Below are 21,895 nucleotides of genomic sequence, written 5' to 3'. Positions count from 1 at the left end.
GCTCTAGACTATATAAACTCCCTGATGTCATATATAAGCTCAGTTTCATCATCAATAATAACAGTTTCTCCACTCACCAACAGCAGCAAGAGTAAAACTGACACTGTCATTTGTGTCTGTCGGCTTCACTAATGTAGAGATGAGTTTCTCGTTGGCTTTTAACACATTGTTTCCGTAGGAGGCGAGTTCAGCTGGGCTGACTGATGATGAAGACTCTGAAATCTCTCCTGAAGTGTTGAGGACCATATTCAAAACATCGGTCACTGGAGTCTAATTTATTGATCAGAAAAAAAAAGAAAAAACATTACTGTAAATGTAAATATTAAGAAAGCCAATTAATCAGACCTGCGATGTCAATCATGTAACTGACAATTAAATTAAAAAAATAAAAATTCTCTTGAAGACTTACAGTCAAATGAAGCTCTTGAGCTGTAATGTTCTCTATCTGCTCTAGAAGATTTTGAAGGGGTTCAGTCTGACTCTGAAATCAAAATTAAGAAGACAGAATTTGACGATGTGTGAGTGATGACTTTAACCGGGTATGCTGAGTGCCTCTGAAATGAGACACAGACAGTGTTTTTGAACGAATTTCTTTAACAAATGATTCATGAATGAATGAAATATATTTTTTAAAACATTTGTCGCCACCTACTGGTGGAAATTAAAATACTTTTCCAAAGGTGCTATTCTGTATTTTGCTCGCTACAGTGGACAGTGTTTGTATCCAAACCAGTGCCAGCCCGAGCCTTTTGGGGGCCCTAAGCAGAATTTGATTTGGGGGCCCCCTCCCACCATGCGGAGTCACCTGTGCTTGACGATTAATGACACAAATGTCACGCTATAGTGTTACATTATAAATTAATACAATGAGGTTATGTATTAATACAAAATAAATACTTAAAAGAATAATAGATACTTAAAAAAGTTTTAACTTTTTCTTTACTCTTTTACTAACTCTTTGAAACTTCTGAAAACAAACTGTCACAAAACATATTAAATAAATTATTTGCAAAATATCCTCCAACGTTTTGCAACACTTTGCAGTTTGAATGATGTCTTGTATGAAATGACGGAGTATGTTTTTATGTCTCCACTGTTCGATCGTGCCCGCGCCTCACACACACACACACACACACACACACACACACACACACACACACACACACACACACACACACACACACACACACACACACACACACACACACACATATTCCAGCATTGCAATCTTGACATCGCAGCCTGTTCATTATAGCCGTAATAAAATATAATAATAAAATAGTCAACCTAACATATAAATATTACACTGCTCTGTTTAAATAGTCAGTACAATTCGTACATTCACAGTAAGCACCGCTCCACTGTGATGTTTCCAAGCACATTTTTTGTGCGTGTGAAGAGGATGATTTTTTTTCTGTCGATATTGGAATGTGAGTGAAGTACAAAGCCTATAATAAATCGTTTACTATCCAAATACATCGCGAATGTTGAAACATTTTGATTCTAATGAGAGAGATACGTGAGCCCAACGCCGCTTACATTTCACTTTCGCTTTAAATTATTTTGTTTTGGCTTGTTTACAGTTATTTTTTTTATTCTTGTTCTGTTCTGAATATCATTAAATTTAAAGGATAAATCATTGATTTAAATGTCAATCATCAATCATTGATCAAATCAAATTTTTGTGACATGGCTTAACATTACCGTGACTTTGCGCACGAATTGTCTGCACGCGAGGTTATGCGCATGACTCAAACACAGGCAGACACAGCAGCAGTTGTAGGCAGGTATATTGATCAAATAACAAGGGAATTTGTAGTAATTTATAGTGTTAAATAATTAGCGAGTCCACAAACTCATTCTTTCAATTGGCTTTTGTATGCAGAGTATTCACAGCTTATGGACTGAATGCCCCCATAAACCATCAGCAATTATTAGAAAAGCACATTCATATTTCAGATTACACACATATCTAAAATTCACATGTTATTGCACTGCTTCAGTTTGGACTATTATTGACAGGAGTCTCTACAACTTAAATTTCAGAAACTCAACTTACGTTGCATCCTTCCAGCAGTGTTATATTTATACCTGCAATGACAGAAATCAGCATGAAGACAGTAATATAATAAACTGCAAAACTTTGAAAAATAACTATTTTATTAAGCAGCAATTTCAGCAAGATTGTGGATTCAGCAAGATTTCAGCAGTTGTGGACTAATGGTGAGAGACGTGGTTCCAACTTGTTAGAGTGGTGTACCTCCTTCTGCGTACCCCCTCTCTTCCACTTAGACTTCAGTCATACCTTTTCCATTAAGGGACAATATTTGCCTCCTAAATTTATTTCCCAGTGTTTTTTTTTTTTTATTATTATTTTTTTTTACCTTTATGAATAACTTTATGAAATAAAAAATGTTTTCAATGAAAAATGTTCAATAGAGCAATATGCAATGACGGAAAAACGAAGTGATACTTTGAAATATTAAACTAAAACCAGTACTGTAAGTCACTGTCTTCTCAATGAGCGAGTCAATGAGTCATTCTTACATTCAGTAACAAAGCAACTAGCTGTATTTATAAATGAATCATTGAATGATTGACTCACAATCCTTTTCAAAGCTGCAGAATTGTTTACGAAACACGGGTGTGTGCTGTAGTTCCGCTTTTCTCTTTCGTTGGAACTATTATTTAGTTGCAAAATAGAGTAAGTACTGATAGTACTGTGTTTAAAATACACATTTTATTTGTTGACCTGTTGTATGATAATCAATGTCACGTTTGCCACCGTGTGGATATTTGGGAACAATTGCATTCTTGCTCATTATCAACATTAAATACAACAACTCGCACAAGGTGTTTTTGTATCAAAGAAAGTTTGAGTCTTAAATCTCTCACTCTGTGTCTATATTTGAAGAGTTCAGATGCAAAAGCCTCTAAATGCCATTTGAAATTTTCTTATAGAATGATCATTTTTATCAAGCTCGTATACTTAAAATCAATCATTTCACTTAAATGGCAATGAAGATGATCTATTAATTATCATTTAAGTGAAATTTCTGAACTTAAATATACAAGCTTGATAAAAATGATAATTCTATAAGAAAATTTCAAATGGCATTTAGAGGCTTTTGCATCTGAACTCTTCATTTGTTCTTCATGTGAGTACGTACTAAATCCCCACTTTTGGTGCATTGTCGAGAACGGCAGTAATGTAGCGCAGCAATACTCTGCACGCAATCTGTCATATGCTCGCTGCCTGTCACTTATCACTTATTAACAGATAAGTAGGAGTCAAAATGAAAGAAATTTGTGAAATATTGATCCAACACACAAAAAAAGTACAATATTGGAAAATCAACCATGTGACCATGTGAGGAGAAGACCAGAAATGACCAGTCGAGGAGCATTCAAGTAGGACTTAAATATGCCATGGAGGGATAAAAGATTATGAAATAAAAATGGTGGGTAACAAGATTAATTTGGAAGCGAGGGTTTACAGATCACAAACTAGCGGGAGACGCCTCATGTTGCGGTCGTCACGATCGCAGAAAAACAATATCTAGGATCAACACTGTTCATTTATTGCAGCATGCATTGCATTGGAACCAATCACAAACTGCCTTATCCACCTGGCACGCTATTGGCGGATTTAACATAATGACGATAGAGAAGCAAAGTACGTCACCCGGATCGTTGGTCTGATTGGTTGAAGGACTATCCAATTGCGTTCAGAGTCATTTGAACTATGCCCGTTGATCACGCCTCTTGTGCAGGAGAAAACACAGAGCAGACTCCCCAGACTAATGTTCAATCTTAAAAGATTGAGCTTGGTCTGGTGATAGCCAGACTACACAAAGACTAGAGACCCAGCATGCATTGCAGCATGAAGGTTTCGATCGACACCATTGTTGAGATTCATAAGCGGATTCTTGATGTCTCTTTTTGTCTAAATGACACAGTAGTTCAAATGTTTGTGTCTTATTTTGCAATTCAGATCCATTATAAATGATTATGACACTGTTGGATATCAAACTGTGTAATCTGAGGTCTATTATAATTTAAAATATCAATGTCAAACAAAATAATAAAACATCAACATCTAAATCTCTGTTAATTCTCAATAAGAGCTTCTGTAGACGTCTGACAGAAATAAAGTCAGTCTGGTTAGTAATAAGTGAAGCTGGTAATGCTGTTTGTGGAGTTGTTTAATCCTCCTCTGCTGAGATCTTCACAGATTTAATGTCTTTTATTTCATCCAAGGCTGTGGCTGAAGTCAGTTGTATGTTTGGAGAATGTTCTTATAAGAAAGATCTGTTATCAGGGTGTGCACTCATGCTGTGAGCTGACCATGTGACACCACGCACGTCCCATCATTGCCTCTCTCATCTACTATGCAATATCACAGTTTGACATGTCTGTCATTGGAAAGTTCCATGTGGTGTCATGAATAATTAAGAGCAAGTGTCTTCTCATTGGATAAGAAAACTCAGTCATATGAATAATTATGAGACACCGATGAGTCATCAAAGTACTATAGTGATCTGACACGATGAAGATTTTAAACCCAGAAGATGAAATTAGCGGAAAAAGCTATGGCAGGTGATGTTCAGATGTTCCCCAGTCACGCGAGACACGACAGAGACTAAATCAGGGCATAAATGAGAGATTTAATATCCCAAAGTCTCTTTATGGCACAGCAGTACTGATGTCCATCCTTGAGTCTCTGTTATAGTGACAGTATGGGCTGTTTAATCTAATGTAAATCATGTCAGCTATGTTTTGCTAGCTATGTTTTGTATGTTGTTACACAGCTGTTATTAGCGCTTCACTGATGTCAAGAGTGTGGTGCAAATATAGCGCTGTATGTGTGACCAGCAACACTTGTTAAATACAGTCTTCTAGACTGCAAACAACGAACAAATCATTATATATAATTTTACAATCAGATGATGATCTTAAAAATAATATCAAAAGGCTAATGGCATCTTACCGTTATTAATGTTCAGATCAGATTAATTCTATACTGCATCCTTGAGTCTCTGTTATAGTGACAGTATGGGATGTTTAGCTTAATGTAAATCATGTCAGCTATGTTTTGCTAGCTATGTTTTGTATGTTGTTACACAGCTTTTATTAGCGCTTCACTGATGTTGTTGGAGAATTTCCTTGATTCATGTCTAAGTATGATGTAATGAAAATGACAAGCATGACAAAATGGGTCTGAAAAAGGAAGAGAGAATGGAAAATAACCAGCTTGCATCAGCAATGCAAAGTGTCAAAAACACTGTATGAAACAGAGCACCATTGTGTGAGGTTTGACCAATAGAGAAGACATGTCTAACTGTGCCAAGGTCACCAGGCGTGACAGAGGGGAAGAGATAGATTTGAGGGTGCCCATTGGGCACCTAGCGATAAGAAAAAGTATAAGACATGAACACTAGCCATTGTAACTTTAGATGTCCGGACGGCTGGCCGGCTTCTCCTTTGTTGTTTGTACAATAAAGTAAATTCTTCTGACCTGGAACCTCGACTCTGAGAAACTTCTTTGAGACCTGAACCGAAAAGAACTATGAATTCGCCACAACATAATTGGCGAGCCAGCTAGGAGGGACAAGGGGTCGAGGAGTGACCACGGTGGGCGTGCTGGCAGAGGCCTCACAAAACAAAGGTGCACCAAAATATAAGGTAAGCAAATTTTGCTTATATTTGTTTTGTGCTGCCCCTGGTAAGCTAACGCCCGGTTGGTGACTACCTTAAAAAAAAGACTCCACCAAAAAGAACCTAAAAGTGATAAAAGATAAGGAGGAAGTAGGAGGGTAGGTTCCAGGTTTTGAGAAAAAAGTGCATGCAGTATCTGTTTGTCTGTCCATTCGCAGAAGTGCGTATTCCATTCGCATGAAGGTGCATTGTACATGTGTGCGTCACAGTATTTTATGCGAAAAGTGCATGTGCAAGATTATATGTTGTATTGTCCCTAACCGCAGGAAAGGTGCGTTATAACGTGAGAGGCACGTTATTTGTGTACGTGAGAGGCGCGTACCACACGCGAGAGGCGCGTGTCCACAACGCAGTAGACGCGTTGCACGTGAGAGGCACGTGATTTGTCTGTCTTATATGTTGTAAGTGTGCGTGCAACACCCTACGTGAAAAGTGCGTTTGAAATGAGAAGCACGTGATCTGTTTGTCCTGTCTTATATGTTGTAAGTATGCGTGCAACGCCCTACGTGAAAAGTGTGTTTGAAATGATAAGCACGTGATCTGTTTGTCTGCTCTGTTTTATGTGAGGAGACAAGTGTTTTTGTTTGTGTCTAAATGATTTTTCATCTTAAGTAGAAGGAGAGAAATAATTTCTGTTTTATGTGAGGAGAAAAGTGGTTTTTGTCTTGTTTTATGTGAGGAGAAAAGTGTTTTTTGTCTTGTTTTATGTGAGGAGAAAGGTGTTTTTTTGTTTGTAGCCTATGTCTAAATGATTTTTCATCTTAAATAGAAGGAGAGAAATCGTTTTGGAGAAAATTAGCATTGGTAATAGTAATGATACCTTTATAACATAATAAAATATAATTTGTTTTTTCTAAAAAACCCAAAGTGCTAGAAATTAAAAGTTAGAAAATTATATAGCCGTGTTTGAGCAGAATTGATAGAAAGGACGGAGACGCAGAGACAAAGTGTTTTTAACTGAGCTCTGTGCTCTGCATGAAATTACATTTGAGCCACTGTCCCGAAATTGTTATAAAGTATAAAACCTTGGCACCGCTCAGTGAGAAAAAAGGGAGTGAGAAAGCTGAGACAGACAAAGGCACATAAAATAAAACTCTCACAAAAATAATTTATTGAATCAGTGTTATTAAAAGTTTAATGGATGATAAAACAAAAATTGATGAGAGGAAAATAAAAAAACCAAGGTATCAAGGAACAAAGAATATTCCCCGAAATTGGCTTTGTCGGCTGTTTGGCCATTCTCCGAACTATAATCGATGTGATCCGAATATGGAAACACAGCCCATATTGTCAAAAGTTTGATTGATTGACTTTGTCTTTTCATTTGTTACAAGAAAAATAGGGAAATAAGTGTGTGAGAGCAGCGCTGTGTGAGTGTGGGAGAGCGACTTTGTGTGTGTATATGTGTGGCCTTGAAGTGGGTGTGAGAGTGGTTTTGCGTGTGAGAGCAGCTCTGTGTGTGTGTGTGACTCTGAGTGTGTGTGTGCTTCAGAGCGACTCTGCGTGGGTGTGAGTGACTCTGTGCACGGATGTGTGACAGTGTGTATGAAATCCCGGGTGTATGAGTGTGCGTTATAACAGACTGAAAGCGTTTATGTTGTTATAAAGAAATAAGGAGGGAGAGAAGTGATAGAGATAGAGTTTTTTTCACCTTTTGACACCTGAAGAAAAGTACTCATGTGGTCTAGAGTGAGAGATAATTATGAAGCAGAGGAGATTAGATTAAAGAAAGAAAGAGAAGATGAAGATGATTGTCAAGGGGCATTAAAACTAACCAAAGGTATTAAGAATCACTTCTGGTTAGAAAAAGAGTTCATAGATAATGAAGGGCAGAGACAGGAGTTAACAGACCAAGGGAAGGATAAGCTTTTGAAAAAATTGACAAGAATAACAAACTTGAACCAGGTTGAACGAGAGTGGCTCTTAGGGGATTGACGTGATGTGATAAAAAACAGATAACTCTTGAAGCTCAGAGACCACACTTGAACAGATTTGACCTTCCCAAAACTACCCTTTTGGATTCCTTGCTGACAAAATCAGAAATAAAGCTAAATCCATTGTACATCCCATACCTGAAAAGAAATGCCTGGTACACTTGGCCTCAGGGTTTGGGAGGAGCCATGATTTTGAGGAACATGTATATGGTAGTAAGCTCAAGGCCAGAAAAATGGGAAAAATTACACAATTGTTAAAGTCGGACAGGGAGGAGAAATCAGACCAGCACAGGTAGATAATTGGACACTGGAAAAACTGGTGGTAGTGGTAGTTTTGAGGAGCAACCCCAACCATACCAGTCATATGTTGGTAGAAATTCATGAAAAAGACAGAAGTGCAGTCAGTTGTCAAAAAGAGCAGTCAGTAACAACTGAGAATGTTGCAACGATGGACAAATAGGAGGGGCAGGAGAGGAAACGGGGAGACAAATCTTAAACAAAAATTTATTCGAAATAATTCGGCTTTGCCTCTTCATTGTTACAAGAAAAATAAAGTGAAAGTGTGTGTGTGTGCACGTAAAATGGACAGATTAGGACTGTTTGAAAAAGAACGATATTCATTTATAAAGAGAAAGTAGAATTATGAAAGAACACTTGTTTCTATCATATATAGCAGAAGTAAATGGAGACTGTGATATGAGAAAGAGAGGCAGAAAGGAGGGGCTGCCTCTGACAGAGAGAGGAGAGGCTGCAAGAAGAAAGTGAGACTGCATGTGTGAAAAAAGTGAAGTAAAAGTGAAAGTGAAAGTGACACGTGACGGCCAAGTATGGTAACCCATACTTGGAATTTGACCTCTGCATTTAACCCATCCAAGTTAATGCACACACATTAGGAGCAGAGTAGTGAGTAGTTAACACACACACACACACTGCAAACGTGGCCATGACTGTGTGTGTGTGTGAAGAAGGAAATGAGGGAGACAGAGAGAAAGAGTTCACCTTTCCTAGTTCTGACTAGCATATAAACCAGAAAGTGAGTAACTATTTCCAACATACACTTTGAACAACACTTTGAGAGATTTTATTTGTAACTGTCATCCCCACCAGTGGACCTGTAATAGAGGAACTGCATTTTTAAAATACCTGAGAAAGACTAATCCAATATCTTAATAAATGTCTGACCGCAATGTCTGAAAACTAGTTAAGAATAGATGAAAGCTGGGGTTAGTAAGGTATACTAAAAAGGAGTGAAACACACTGATAATAATTAAGATTATAAAGGCATCAACACCTGTAGAGATACCAAGATCAAAATATTACATTTGCAGAGATACTATAGGACAACCCTCCAAAAATGGGGAAAGAAGCCTAAAAACAAAATGACCAGCTGAGGGAACATTAGATGTGGCTATGTGCAGAGATACTGAAATATTCGTAATAAATAACTAAATAAAAAGATATTCAAAAACAGTTTACTAAGAGATCAAGTACGATTGGTGAAATCTGCTAATCCAGTCAGAATTAAAAGTAGACTAATTTCACAAATACCAGGAAAACACCAATAAAAATAATTGATAAGAAATTAACCTGAAAGAAAATATGAAAATTGCTTAAATGTTAGTTGACCGGTCTATGGGGGAATTAAATTAATAAACAGGCCTAACAGGGATTGATTTGGAGGATTGCACAAACTGTGGCCATCAAAAACACTGGAGATTTCTCCTTAGTAGTGGTTTGTGTAGTTCCCAGAGGAAAATCAAATAATTGATAAAAAGGTTTATAGAAATATCTGACATTTAGAGATAAAATATAGAGAGAGACATGTTAGATGTGGGTATGACTGACCTGTTATATAAAGACATGGCCTATGATGTTTGCATTTTGTTGTCCCTGGGAGACAGTTTTAAATTTGAGCAATTGCAGAAATTGAGATCTTTGGATTGCGTTAACTTAAAATAACTTGTGCATTGTGTTGAATGAGCAGGATTGGGTGACCACGCTAAACAGACATTTTTAACAGCCATACTGTATTATACACATTTCACAGTAATGAGACTCATTGATTTAATCCTAAAATGCTTGTGAGAGTAGGGATCGATATAACGAATGATAAAAATACTATATATGTGACTGAAAATAAGGCAACTTAGACAGATTGAAAGGCTGCTATTTTCTGCATACTGCAAAGAAGAAAAATGCTTGCTCTTATCTGCAAAGAAGAACTTGCTTTATTAGAATTGCATGGGGAAACTGCTGTTATCAACCAGATGAGACTTCTGAAATTCAGGGTATTTGAAAGAGATGGTTGCAGAATTTATAAAGGATGAATTTGATTAATGCGGATCTCTGAGTGTTCAATTTCCAGATGACACCAGACAGCACTGGGGACAGGCTCCCTCAACATAACCAACAGCAACTGGACTGTGCAACAAGTGAGAGCAAGAACCAGAAGGACACGGCTGCCTAGAAAAGAAGAGGCGTCTGGTTGGTGGGCCTTCATCCCCTCTGAAAGAGGAAGCTGAAACTTCTGAGGGGCTGGTATGGACAAAGACTGTGTTGATGCAGAAACAACCAAGAAAACATCCTGCCATCATGCTAAATCGCCTCCTCCGTGGCTTGGCCAAAAGCCAGACTGAGGAGAGGCAGAGAGACAACAGCATCCAGAGTCAAACCACTATGTCCAAACATGACACCAGACCCCTGAATGCCAACAAAGACTGACAGATCAAATGCATCGGATGAGGAGGGAAACACTTACAGCCCAACCAGTTCAACTGATCGCTGGTCCAAGCAGAAGGACTCCATCCTTTACTAAGTGGGCACAGGTGATACGTTTTCAATGATCACTACAGAGACCGCTTCAAATTTCATTGATTGGCCATATTAATTGTATTTTGATTATTCACTGGTCCAGCAGCAGTTCTCTATATTCTGTGAAGCTGACACTCTCTATTTGCTTTCTTTCAATAGACATTAGTCCAGCTGTAAGCATAAATAAAAAATGGGAGGGGAAGTGTTTGCATGACTCAATAATTAACTACAACTGACGCTGAACTTAGCATAGTGAGGGGCTACTGCATTAACCAACTAGGGGTAAATGCATAATTAGATAATTGATTATGTTGTCCATTGAACAGAGAGCTTTTGGGCTCTGCTTTATAAGCTTGATTGATACTGAGCTCTCTATAAGGAAAAAAAAGAGGACATAATATGTTCAACAACAAAACATAAGGATGATAAGGCTATGGTGCTGGTCACTCCATCTTGGTCAATAGTTATTTTTTTAGGTTTAGAAATAAAGATAGTAACTACACAATTTACAAACACGTGATATCACAAATGTTGTCATTACCGGGGATTACACGATGTTAATATTGTTGGTCATGAATTCAAGATTATGCTAAAATCTCCAGTCATTTAAAAGAGCATCTCATAAGCAACAGAAGAAAATATTTTGAAGAGAAATTAAATTAACAGATGAATGACAAATCAGATAAGAGAAATTGATAATGGTTCTTTCAAACGACAGCATGTCCAGACCTACCAGAAATTTGTATCTATTAGATATTGAAAAATGTGGGGTTTATGACAGCGGTGTTTAACACAATCAAATGGCAACTGATATCGACCAGCTGTGTTATTCAAAACATTTAGACACTGTCACATGGGGAATGCCACATTGCCTGCATTCAGTTGCTTTTGTCATCAGAGTTGTGTTACCAATTTACAATTGGTTGTATTCGAAGTTTCGAACCTTGAAATTTAGAATAGATAATTGAATATAAAATTAAGTCTATATCATTAGCCAAGAAGGCATAAGCAAAACCCTCAACTTCAGACTATTGGACAAATGAGGTATTAAAAGACAAATAATTACACTAGCAACCCTTTTTACTATTTTAATTTAAGATGCGCATGGTTTTGACCATTGCGCAAGAGATTATTAGAAAAATAAAAAAGACAAAGATTCACAAAATAATGTCAGAAAAGGAACAGCAACTCCAAAAGGCTCTATCCCAGTTCTAGAAGGACCCTTCAAACATCTAGTGATGGATTATGTGGACATGATAAAATCAGTAAGAGGAAAAAGATAGATACAGTTTTTATAGATAGATTTAGCAGATGGGTCGAAGCAGAACCCTCAGCAGACCAAGGAGCAGAAACTGATAAAATTTTAACCAAAGAAGTCATCCCAAGATTTGGCATACCATCTCAGATTAGCTCTGACAATCAACAGAACAATTAAGACTAAGATCAAGCAATGGATGCCTTAGGCCATCAGCTAAAATACACCAGCAAAAATGACATGGCAAAACAGACAAGCTCTGAATTGGCTACTCGCAGAACAAGGAGGAGCATGTGTGATGTTTGGAACTGACTGTTGCACCTTTATTCCAAATAATACAGCCTCTGATGGAGCTTTTACTAGGGCCATGAAGAAGCTGAAGGATCTGAGACAAGAAGTTGCTGAAAATGCGGGGAAAGACAGAGACGTTGGATACTGGTTTGACTGTATTTGGGTCTTGGAAAGAATGGTTCATTAAGGTGGGAATAATAATAGCTGTGGCTGTTGTATGTTTCTTTTGTTGTTCTGCTGTGTTGTGCCTTTTCTCAGATCCATGCTAGCCAACGCAGCTGCCAAACAGATGATTAATGTGTCAGTCAAACCATCGGGAGTTGACATCGGGTGCACAAACACAAGAGTGCACCAAATTGGGCCAGGACTGGACGAGCTAGATAACTTCCTGTAAGGAGTTCTGGTGAAGGAGTAAGGAATGGGGTACCTTGTTACTTTTGATTTCTGACAGTTTGATTCTGTTTTTGATAGAGAGGGAGGTAGTAACATTGTGTATTTTATTTTGGGGTAAAATTAGACAGATCATTAGAACATGAGTAGAATAGGGAGTTAGTTAGAGGGGTTTTAATTGTTTCTTTGATTTTTATAAAGGACCCCTTCCTGAGTGTTTTCTTTTTTCTTTCTTTTTACACTCATAATCCTACTGAGAATATTTTTACATATAATCACACTAACAGTCACAAATATGAATATGTGAATGAGAGGGGATGATAAAAGGTTTAAAGCAGGTCATTGCCCGTGGTACGAGGTAATGCAACCAGATATAAAGGGAAAAGATAAGAATGTTTTTTACTATTTTTATCACTTACTAATAATAAACAGAGTTCTTTTAATATTTTAAAGTTTTTTATGAATCAAAAGTGAAGTACGTGCATAAGACTACTGGTAGATGTTTCCATGGGGTAAACAGAGAAATTAATTGCAAGCGCGGTCACCAATTGCCGGACCAGCAAGGGCAGACTCAACTGGTGGTTTAAAAACCCGCTGTTTGCTCCAACACCAGATAGTGCCCAGGGCACCTCTGGCAACGATGGAGCAACCCAGATAGCACTCCAGGCCACCGGAAGCGCCTGTGCAGTTCCTCTGGCACCGTGGGATAATCCTAACTTCAAGTCTGTACACTGAGATATGTTGATTATGCTGAAACCAATCTTAATTTTAAGTCTATACACTGAGATATGTTGATTATGCTGAAAAATCAAATGTTTGAAGTAATCTATCCCTTCAAGACTGAAGATAGAAAATGAAGGTGGGATCTTTTACTCCACTCTAGTCAAGTGGGGGCGGAGATGTTTGGTCTCACTATTCCTCCAGGGTGTACCTTCGTGAGTGGGCTTATTGATAAGAGAGATGGATGGTCCATATTGGTCATGATTGAAAGATAATGGAGAGAAGCCTGATCATGAAGATACATTCTGGGACAGAAATGAAGGTGGGACTAGGATTAGTTCCAAAGGGGGGATATGTTGGAGAATTTCCTTCATTCATGTCTAAGTATGATGTAATGAAAATGACAAGCATGACAAAATGGGTCTGAAAAAGGATGAGAGAATGGAAAATAACCAGCTTGCATCAGCAATGCAAAGTGTCAAAAACACTGTATGAAACAGAGCACCATTGTGTGAGGTTTGACCAATAGAGAAGACATGTCTAACTGTGCCAAGGTCACCAGGCGTGACAGAGGGGAAGAGATAGATTTGAGGGTGCCCATTGGGCACCTAGCGATAAGAAAAAGTATAAGACATGAACACTGGCCATTGTAACTTTAGATGTCCGGACGGCCGGCCGGCTTCTCCTTTGTTGTTTGTGCAATAAAGTAAATTCTTCTGACCTGGAACCTCGACTCTGAGAAACTTCTTTGAGACCTGAACCGAAAAGAACTATGAATTCGCCACAACAATGTCAAGGGTGTGGTGCAAATATAGCACTGTGCTATTTTACAATCAGATTTTGATCTTAAAAATAATATCAAAAGGCTAATGGCATCTTACCGTTATTAATGTTCAGATCAGATTAATTCTATACTGCATCCTTGAGTCTCTGTTATAGTGACAGTATGGGATGTTTAGCTTAATGTAAATCATGTCAGCTATGTTTTGCTAGCTATGTTTTGTATGTTGTTACACAGCTTTTATTAGCGCTTCACTGATGTCAAGGGTGTGGTGCAAATATAGCACTGTGTGTGTGACCAGCAACACTTTTTAAATACAGTCTTCTAGACTGCAAACAACGAACAAATGATTTTTAGCACCATAACCGATGCCATAATGTTGATTGTTGAAAAACCATGAACAACAGATGAAAAAATCCCAAATGTCCTGTTTTTAAGGAAATCTGGAGAGTTGGATTGTTGTAAGTAACAGAATATGTACCTAGCTGTAATTTTGGTGATGAAGAGTATGATGAAGGTGGTAAAGTTGAAGATGAAGGTGGTGGTGATGAGGTTGAAGATGTGACGGGTCTGATGGATTCACTATCTTCAGTCGCTGGTTTAGTCATGTGATCTGAAGCTGTTGTGGTTGGTTTACGTGACTCACTCTCTGATGTGTCTGAAGCACAATTAACATTGGGTTTAATTTATGATACATAATATATAGATGGCAGTTATTGCAGAATAAAAACTATTTAAGATTGTTTGCTTGCATATATTGAGCCTGCATTTAAGAAGAAGTCATATTGTGGCCAGTCATGTGACCACTTTGAACTTTATATGACACAGCAGTTATTAGCGCTTCACTGATGTCAAGGGTGTGTGGAAATATAGCGCTGTATGTGTGACCAGCAACACTTGTTAATTACAGTCTTCTAGACTGCAAACAACGAACAAATCATTATATATAATTTTACAATCAGATGATGATCTTAAAAATAATATCAAAAGGCTAATGGCATCTTACCGTTATTAATGTTCAGATCAGATTAATTCTATACTGCATCCTTGAGTCTCTGTTATAGTGACAGTATGGGATGTTTAGCTTAATGTAAATCATGTCAGCTATGTTTTGCTAGCTATGTTTTGTTGTTACACAGCTTTTATTAGCGCTTCACTGATGTCAAGGGTGTGTGGAAATATAGCACTGTGTGTGTGACCAGCAACACTTGTTAAATACAGTCTTCTAGACTGCAAACAACGAACAAATGATTTTTAGCACCATAACCGATGCCATAATGTTGATTGTTAAAAAAAACATGAACAACAGATGAAAATAATCCCAAATGTCCTGTTTTTAAGGAAATCTGGAGAGTTGGATTGTTGTAAGTAACAGAATATATACCTAGCTGTAATTTTGGTGATGAAGAGTATGATGAAGGTGGTAAAGTTGAAGATGAAGGTGGTGGTGATGAGGTTGAAGATGTGACGGGTCTGATGGATTCACTATCTTCAGTCGCTGGTTTAGTCATGTGATCTGAAGCTGTTGTGGTTGGTTTACGTGACCTCCTCTCTGATGTGTCTGAAGCACAAATAAACATTGGGTTTAATTTATGATACATAATATATAGATGACAGTTATTGCAGAATAAAAACTATTAAAGATTGTTTGCTTGCATATATTGAGCCTGCATTTAAGAAGAAGTCATATTGTGGCCAGTCATGTGACCACTTTGCACTTTATATGACACAGCGGTTATTAGCGCTTCACTGATGTCAAGGGTGTGTGGAAATATAGCGCTGTATGTGTGACCAGCAACACTTGTTAATTACAGTCTTCTAGACTGCAAACAACGAACAAATCATTATATATAATTTTACAATCAGATGATGATCTTAATCAGATGATGATCTTAAAAATAATATCAAAAGGCTAATGGCATCTTACCGTTATTAATGTTCAGATCAGATTAATTCTATACTGCATCCTTGAGTCTCTGTTATAGTGACAGTATGGGATGTTTAGCTTAATGTAAATCATGTCAGCTATGTTTTGCTAGCTATGTTTTGTATGTTGTTACACAGCTTTTATTAGCGCTTCACTGATGTCAAGGGTGTGGTGCAAATATAGCACTGTGTGTGTGACCAGCAACACTTGTTAAATACAGTCTTCTAGACTGCAAACAACGAACAAATGATTTTTAGCACCATAAACGATGCCATAATGTTGACTGCTGAAAAAAACATGAACAACAGATGAAAATAATCCCAAATGTCCTGTTTTTAAGCAAATCTGGAGAGTTGGATTGTTGTAAGTAACAGAATATGTACCTAGCTGTAATTTTGGTGATGAAGAGTATGATGAAGGTGGTAAAGTTGAAGATGAAGGTGGTGGTGATGAGGTTGAAGATGTGACGGGTCTGATGGATTCACTATCTTCAGTCGCTGGTTTAGTCATGTGATCTGAAGCTGTTGTGGTTGGTTTACGTGACCTCCTCTCTGATGTGTCTGAAGCACAAATAAACATTGGGTTTAATTTATGATACATAATATATAGATGACAGTTATTGCAGAATAAAAACTATTTAAGATTGTTTGCTTGCATATATTGAGCCTGCATTTAAGAAGAAGTCATATTGTGGCCAGTCATGTGACCACTTTGCACTTTATATGACACAGCTGTTATTAGCTCTTCACTGATGTCAAGGGTGTGTGGAAATATAGCGCTGTATGTGTGACCAGCAACACTTGTTAATTACAGTCTTCTAGACTGCAAACAACGAACAAATCATTATATATAATTTTACAATCAGATGATGATCTTAAAAATAATATCAAAAGGCTAATGGCATCTTACCGTTATTAATGTTCAGATCAGATTAATTCTATACTGCATTCTTGAGTCTCTGTTATAGTGACAGTATGGGATGTTTAGCTTAATGTAAATCATGTCAGCTATGTTTTGGTGTGAACGGCTTCTCTGTTAACAAAGACTGATAATGGAATAAATATAAAATGAAAAGCTATTTTACAACAGAAAGACCTGAACTTTTGTGTACAGATAATGTATACTTTGTGTTTTGAATGAGCGATTTCTCCATAACTGACACAGTGTTGTGTGTGAGAAAGTGATACGGGTCAGTGTATGTGGTGTGAACACTCGCTCATCATCATCTACAGAGGATACTGTGGTTTCTGTTATCTCGCCTCTTTAATACATCCTTACACAGGGTCCCCACACCTTGGTTAAACACTGGGAGCCCTAGGCCTCCCAACTGAGTGGGTTTCTGTACGTGCGCTTTTGCTATTCGGGGAGTCTTGTAAGCCCAAATAAACACTATGATAACTGAATCCAAAAGCTTGAAAAAAGATACAGGTACATAAGCAGGCACATTTTGAAAAAGGTAGAGGAACTGTGGTAAAGTGACCATTTTAATTGCATTAATTTTGCCAATCATAGATAGCGGAAGGAGCCTCCATCGCTCTATATTATCTTTTAATCTGTCAATATTAGCCAAAATTTTTTATTTAAATATTTGCTTGGGGTTCTTTGGTATAATGCCAAGATATGTAAAGTGGTCTTCGACTGTTTTGAAAGGTGAGGGACCAACCTGGCTGGAATTTGCGTGTCTAATTTGTCATGTTGTTGTCACGGTTCATGATTTCACTGTCTTCTTCTTGTCTCGTGTCATTGTTGTTGTATGTGTGTGTGTGTGTGTGGGCGTGGTCCGGATCGTCACCGCTGATTAGTGGTGACAGCTGTAGCTCACTAACGGCGCCAGCTGCAGCTGATCAAAGCGCCTTCTTATACTCACGTTCTCTGTCCTCTCATTGTCAGATCGTTGTGAAGTCTCCTCGTGTTGTATCCTGTTCCTGTTCCCTTTCAAGGGAACTCCCGTTGCGTCGAAACTGACGCTATGGGGAACGCTTTGCGTGATGACGTCTTGAAGCACATGTCAAATCAGTCCAATGGTGTGGCGGAACGTCAGAGGCGGGTGACGTCACGTACCAGGAAGCTATAAAAGCCGGCCCGAAACAGAAAACGAAAGCTTTCTGAGTCTTCAGTTGCGCTCTGTGTTGAATCTGTCCCTGTTATTTGGTGTTGTCTGTCTATATCATTATATATATATTCAGTATGGCGAGCAAGCAGCAGTTTAGAGTGTGTGTCCATCCCTGCCCGCGTTATTTAACGGGAGGTGATACTCACACTCTTTGTGTTGTTTGTTTGGGTGAGGAGCATGCCCAGTCAGCACTCGAGGGTGGTGACTGTGTGCATTGCGAGGCGCTTCCATTGCGTACGCTCCGATCCCGCCTGGCTCGGTTCAATCCCGACCACGTTCCCCAGGGCTTGGGTCCCGCCGCTGCCGAGGCACGGCGTCGATCTCAGTCCTGGGGTTCACAAATGGATTTATCAGTGGATGTTGAGACGGGCTCTGCCTTATCTCAGCATCCTTCTGATAGATCCAGTGCCTCTCATTAGGGTGCGGAAGCACGCGCTGCGGTTTCTTCCCCCCCGATAGAGGCACCAATACTGCAATTGTCCAGCTCTGAGGAGTTGGACGTTGTTAGTATTGAAGCTGAGTCTGAGGATTCGCCACCTCAGTCTCACGCTTTTGAGGAATTGCTCGATGTTGTCACGAGAGCAGTTCACAGATTATCTATTGAGTGGCCAGAGGATAGGCAGGACGTTCGTTCGAAAAGTAAGCTCGACGAACGCTTCCTGCCATCTCGTACACAGCCTCAGCGAAGAAGCCTTCCGTTTTTCCCCGATCTCCACACCGAGGTGTCGAGATCGTGGGGAAAACCAGTTTCATACAGAGTGTATACACCACAAACATCCCACTATTCTTCCATTCATAAATATAAAGAATATGGTTAGGGGGAGATGCCGAAGGTGGAGGAGACGCTTGCGAGCTATCTCTCTCCAGCAACGGCATCTTCCCTGAAGGCTCCTTCACTTCCCTCTAAGCCAGTAAAATTCACTTCATCTCTGGTTCATAAATCGTATGCAGCCGCTGGTCAAGCTGCAGCGTGTCTGCATACGATGTCTATTATGCAAGCCTATCAGGCAGAATTATTGGGGGATTTAGAGGAGGGCGGGGGAATTGGTCCTGACACGGTGGCCGAACTACGCAGAGCCACAGATCTGTCTCTCAGGGCCACCAAGGAGACCGCTAAATCAATCGGGCGGTCTATGGCAGCCCTGGTGGCCACTGAGAGGCATCTGTGGCTCAATTTGAGTAATATAAAAGAGAAAGAAAAACACGTTCTCTTAGATGCTCCGGTCTCCACTGTTGGATTATTTGGTGATGCAGTAAACAGTGCGGTAGCTAAATCTCAGGAAGCTGCTAAACAGGCAGCTGCATTGCAAAAACTTCTCCCCCGCCGTTCTTTCATTGAGGCTGCTGAGCGGGAGCAGCCTCACTCCTCTAAAAAGAGCACTGAACATCGTGCCACTCAAAAACAGAGTGTGTCCTCTCGTGCTCCCCCACAAAAATCTCGGGGACACGGAGGGCGCTCTCAAACCCAGCAGCCTTCGAGGGGTAGAACGGATCTGCGGACCGTTATTACCGCCAAGAAGGCTGCTGGGAAAAAGTCCTGACGTCCGAGGGCTCAGGACAGATGAGGGTAGTCCCCCCCGAAGCAGAGCGGTTAACACCTCTTTTCACGGTGCCCATCTCTCTTCGGTGCCCTCAGGGGACTGTTCTGCCAACCCTGCCACCTCTGGTGTTACAGGGCGCAGCGGTCTCCGGCGAGCACATATCTCAAGGTCCACCCGGAAACGTAGTGGCCTCGGGATGCCCGCCCCCTCCGAGGAGGGTGCTAGAGCAGTCTGTTCGGTCGTTCCCTGCCGGTGCGCCGTTACAGGGCGACGAACCGACTACTCAACAGCAACAAAATCCAGAAACCAGTCTCGAGAGGCTGGTACCTCTAGTAGAATCTTTGACAGCGTGGAAGCTACTGTCAAATGTTTCTCGTTGGGTCCTGCAGACCGTGGAAAAAGGGTATCAGATACAATTCAAGAAACGCCCACCTCGGTCTATGGGGGTCCTGCCCACAGTGGTGGGCCCCGAGCAGGTTCTGGTTATGGAACAGGAAGTAAACACTCTGTTAGAGCAGGGGCCATAGAATATGTACCTCCCTCCAACAGGGAAACCGGGTTTTACAGCCGGTACTTCATAGTTCCAAAGAAGGACGGGGGATTGCGTCCCATTTTAGATCTTCGAGTTCTGAACGAGTCAGTCATGCAGCTCAAGTTCAAAATGTTAACATTGAGACAAATCGTGCCACAGATCAGGTCCGAGGACTGGTTTGTCACGATAGACCTCAAGGACGCATATTTCCATATTTCCATCCGTCCGTGTCATTGGAAGTTCCTGAGGTTTGCTTTCGGGGGCAAAGCATACCAATATCGAGTTCTTCCATTCGGCCTGGCTTTATCACCCCGCACTTTCACCAAATGCGTGGATGCAGCTCTGGCGCCCTTGCGCCTTCAGGGTATTCGCATTATGAACTACATCGACGATTGGTTGATTTTAGCTCATTCGCATCAGATGGCGGTTCAACATCGAGATGTTGTTCTCGCCCATATGAAAGAGTTGGGGTTACGGCTGAACGCCAAGAAGAGTGTGCTTTCTCCACTTCAGAGGACCACTTTTTTAGGCGTGGTTTGGGATTCAGTGTCGATGCCGGCGCGCCTGTCACCGCCACGGATAGATTCCATCCTTGCAGCTGTGAAAAGTGTAAAGCTAGGCCAGCTACTCACTGTCAAACAGTTCCAGAGACTGTTGGGTCTCATGGCAGCAGCTTCCAACGTGATACCTTTTGGACTGCTGCACATGAGGCCCCTGCAGTGGTGGCTCAGGACCAGAGGGTTTTCCCCGAGGGGCAACCCATTTCGCACAATCAAGGTCACGCGGCGATGCCTACGTGCCTTGGTTATGTGGAAGAAACCCTGGTTCCTGTCCCAGGGCCCAGTGCTGGGAGCTCCTTGTCGTCGCAAACTGCTAACGACGGATGCTTCCCTCACGGGCTGGGGAGCGATCCTAGAGGGTCGCTCATCTCAAGGTCTGTGGGAAGACCATCATCGTTCCTGGCATATCAATCGCCTAGAGATGTTAGCTGTCTTCCGGGCTCTGAGGAGCTTTATCACAGATCTCAGGGGACACCATGTGTTAGTACATACGGACAACACGTCGGTAGTCGCCTATATCAACCACCAAGGGGGTTTGCGCTCGCGCCCATTGTCCAATTTGGCACGCCATATCCTCTTGTGGTCCCAGGGGAAGTTGCTGTCACTCAGGGCAGCCAACATCCCCGGGGTCCAGAATATAGGAGCAGACACTCTGTCGAGGCAGGGGCCGAGGCCTGGGGAATGGAGGCTCCACCCCGAGGTGGTGGAGCTGATATGGAGGGAGTTTGGCCAAGCACAAGTGGATCTGTTTGCGTCTCGAGAGACGTCTCACTGTCCACTTTGGTTCTCCCTCACGCATCCAGCTCCTCTCGGACTGGATGCTATGGTACAGACGTGGCCGAGGCTACGTCTGTACGCTTTTCCCCCAGTGGCTCTGCTCCCGGGAGTTCTGGAAAGAGTTTGCAGGGACCGGGTCCATCTACTTCTTATAGCCCCGCGCTGGCCGGGCAGAGTATGGTTTCCCGATCTTGTGTCCCTCCTCGACGGGCATCCTCTGGAGTTACCCATCAGGAGGGACCTTCTGTCCCAGGCAGAGGGCTCGATATTTCACCCTCGGCCAGAACTGTGGAACCTGTGGGCTTGGCCTCTGAGGGGGCCCAGCTCATAGAGTCAGGTCTCTCAACTGAGGTTGTTGAGACCATTCTACAGTCCAGAGCTCCCTCCACGAGGAAACTTTATGCCCTGAAGTGGAGAGTATTCACTTCTTGGAGTAGTGAACGTCGGTTGGATCCAGTCAACTGCCCAATTGGTACAGTTCTGGAGTTCCTGCAGGACCGGTTCACTGCAGGTCTGACCCCGTCCACTTTAAAGGTTTATGTGGC

At 40.7% G+C, this 21,895-nt stretch overlaps 2 protein-coding genes and 1 long non-coding RNA gene across 4 annotated transcripts in view; 2 read left to right on the top strand and 1 right to left on the bottom strand.

The window, feature by feature from the left end:
- The window catches only part of LOC309493647 (uncharacterized protein), a 379,124-nt gene that overhangs the window by 109,868 nt on the left and 247,361 nt on the right, over positions 1-21,895 (bottom strand). The window contains exons 3-8 of one of the 2 annotated variants that reach the window (XM_082162831.1): positions 16,211-16,387; positions 15,285-15,461; positions 14,382-14,558; positions 2,060-2,091; positions 410-481; positions 78-270 (exon numbers count right to left, since the gene is read on the bottom strand). In XM_082162831.1, the coding sequence (XP_082018957.1) occupies positions 78-270; positions 410-481; positions 2,060-2,091; positions 14,382-14,558; positions 15,285-15,461; positions 16,211-16,387 (828 nt within the window). The remainder of the gene's footprint in view (positions 1-77; positions 271-409; positions 482-2,059; positions 2,092-14,381; positions 14,559-15,284; positions 15,462-16,210; positions 16,388-21,895) is intronic. The other variant, XM_082162830.1, reaches the window with a different exon arrangement.
- Positions 2,098-13,588, top strand: LOC309493961. Its single transcript, XR_014204138.1, has 2 exons — positions 2,098-10,477; positions 12,060-13,588. It is a non-coding gene; the product is annotated as an uncharacterized lncRNA (long non-coding RNA).
- Positions 16,394-21,790, top strand: LOC309493661 (uncharacterized protein). Its single transcript, XM_082162847.1, has 2 exons — positions 16,394-19,069; positions 19,317-21,790. Exons 1-2 carry the CDS (start codon positions 18,765-18,767, stop codon positions 21,679-21,681), a joined length of 2,670 nt encoding a protein of 889 aa, XP_082018973.1. The 5' UTR covers positions 16,394-18,764; the 3' UTR covers positions 21,682-21,790.

Source organism: Leuciscus leuciscus (genome assembly GCF_965113295.1).
Source record: "Leuciscus leuciscus genome assembly, chromosome: 3".
Taxonomy (NCBI): Eukaryota; Metazoa; Chordata; class Actinopteri; order Cypriniformes; family Leuciscidae; genus Leuciscus; species Leuciscus leuciscus.
Note: the sequence above shows the minus strand (reverse complement) of the source record. Positions and strands in the feature narration are given on the sequence as shown.

Bases quoted from the DNA above. Each gene is read 5' to 3' on its own strand.
- LOC309493661 (XM_082162847.1), top strand. From the start codon at position 18,765: ATGCCGAAGGTGGAGGAGACGCTTGCGAGCTATCTCTCTCCAGCAACG. The intron at 19,070-19,316 runs GTCTATGGCAGC...TCCTCTAAAAAG, and splicing joins ACCGCTAAATCAATCGGGCG to AGCACTGAACATCGTGCCAC.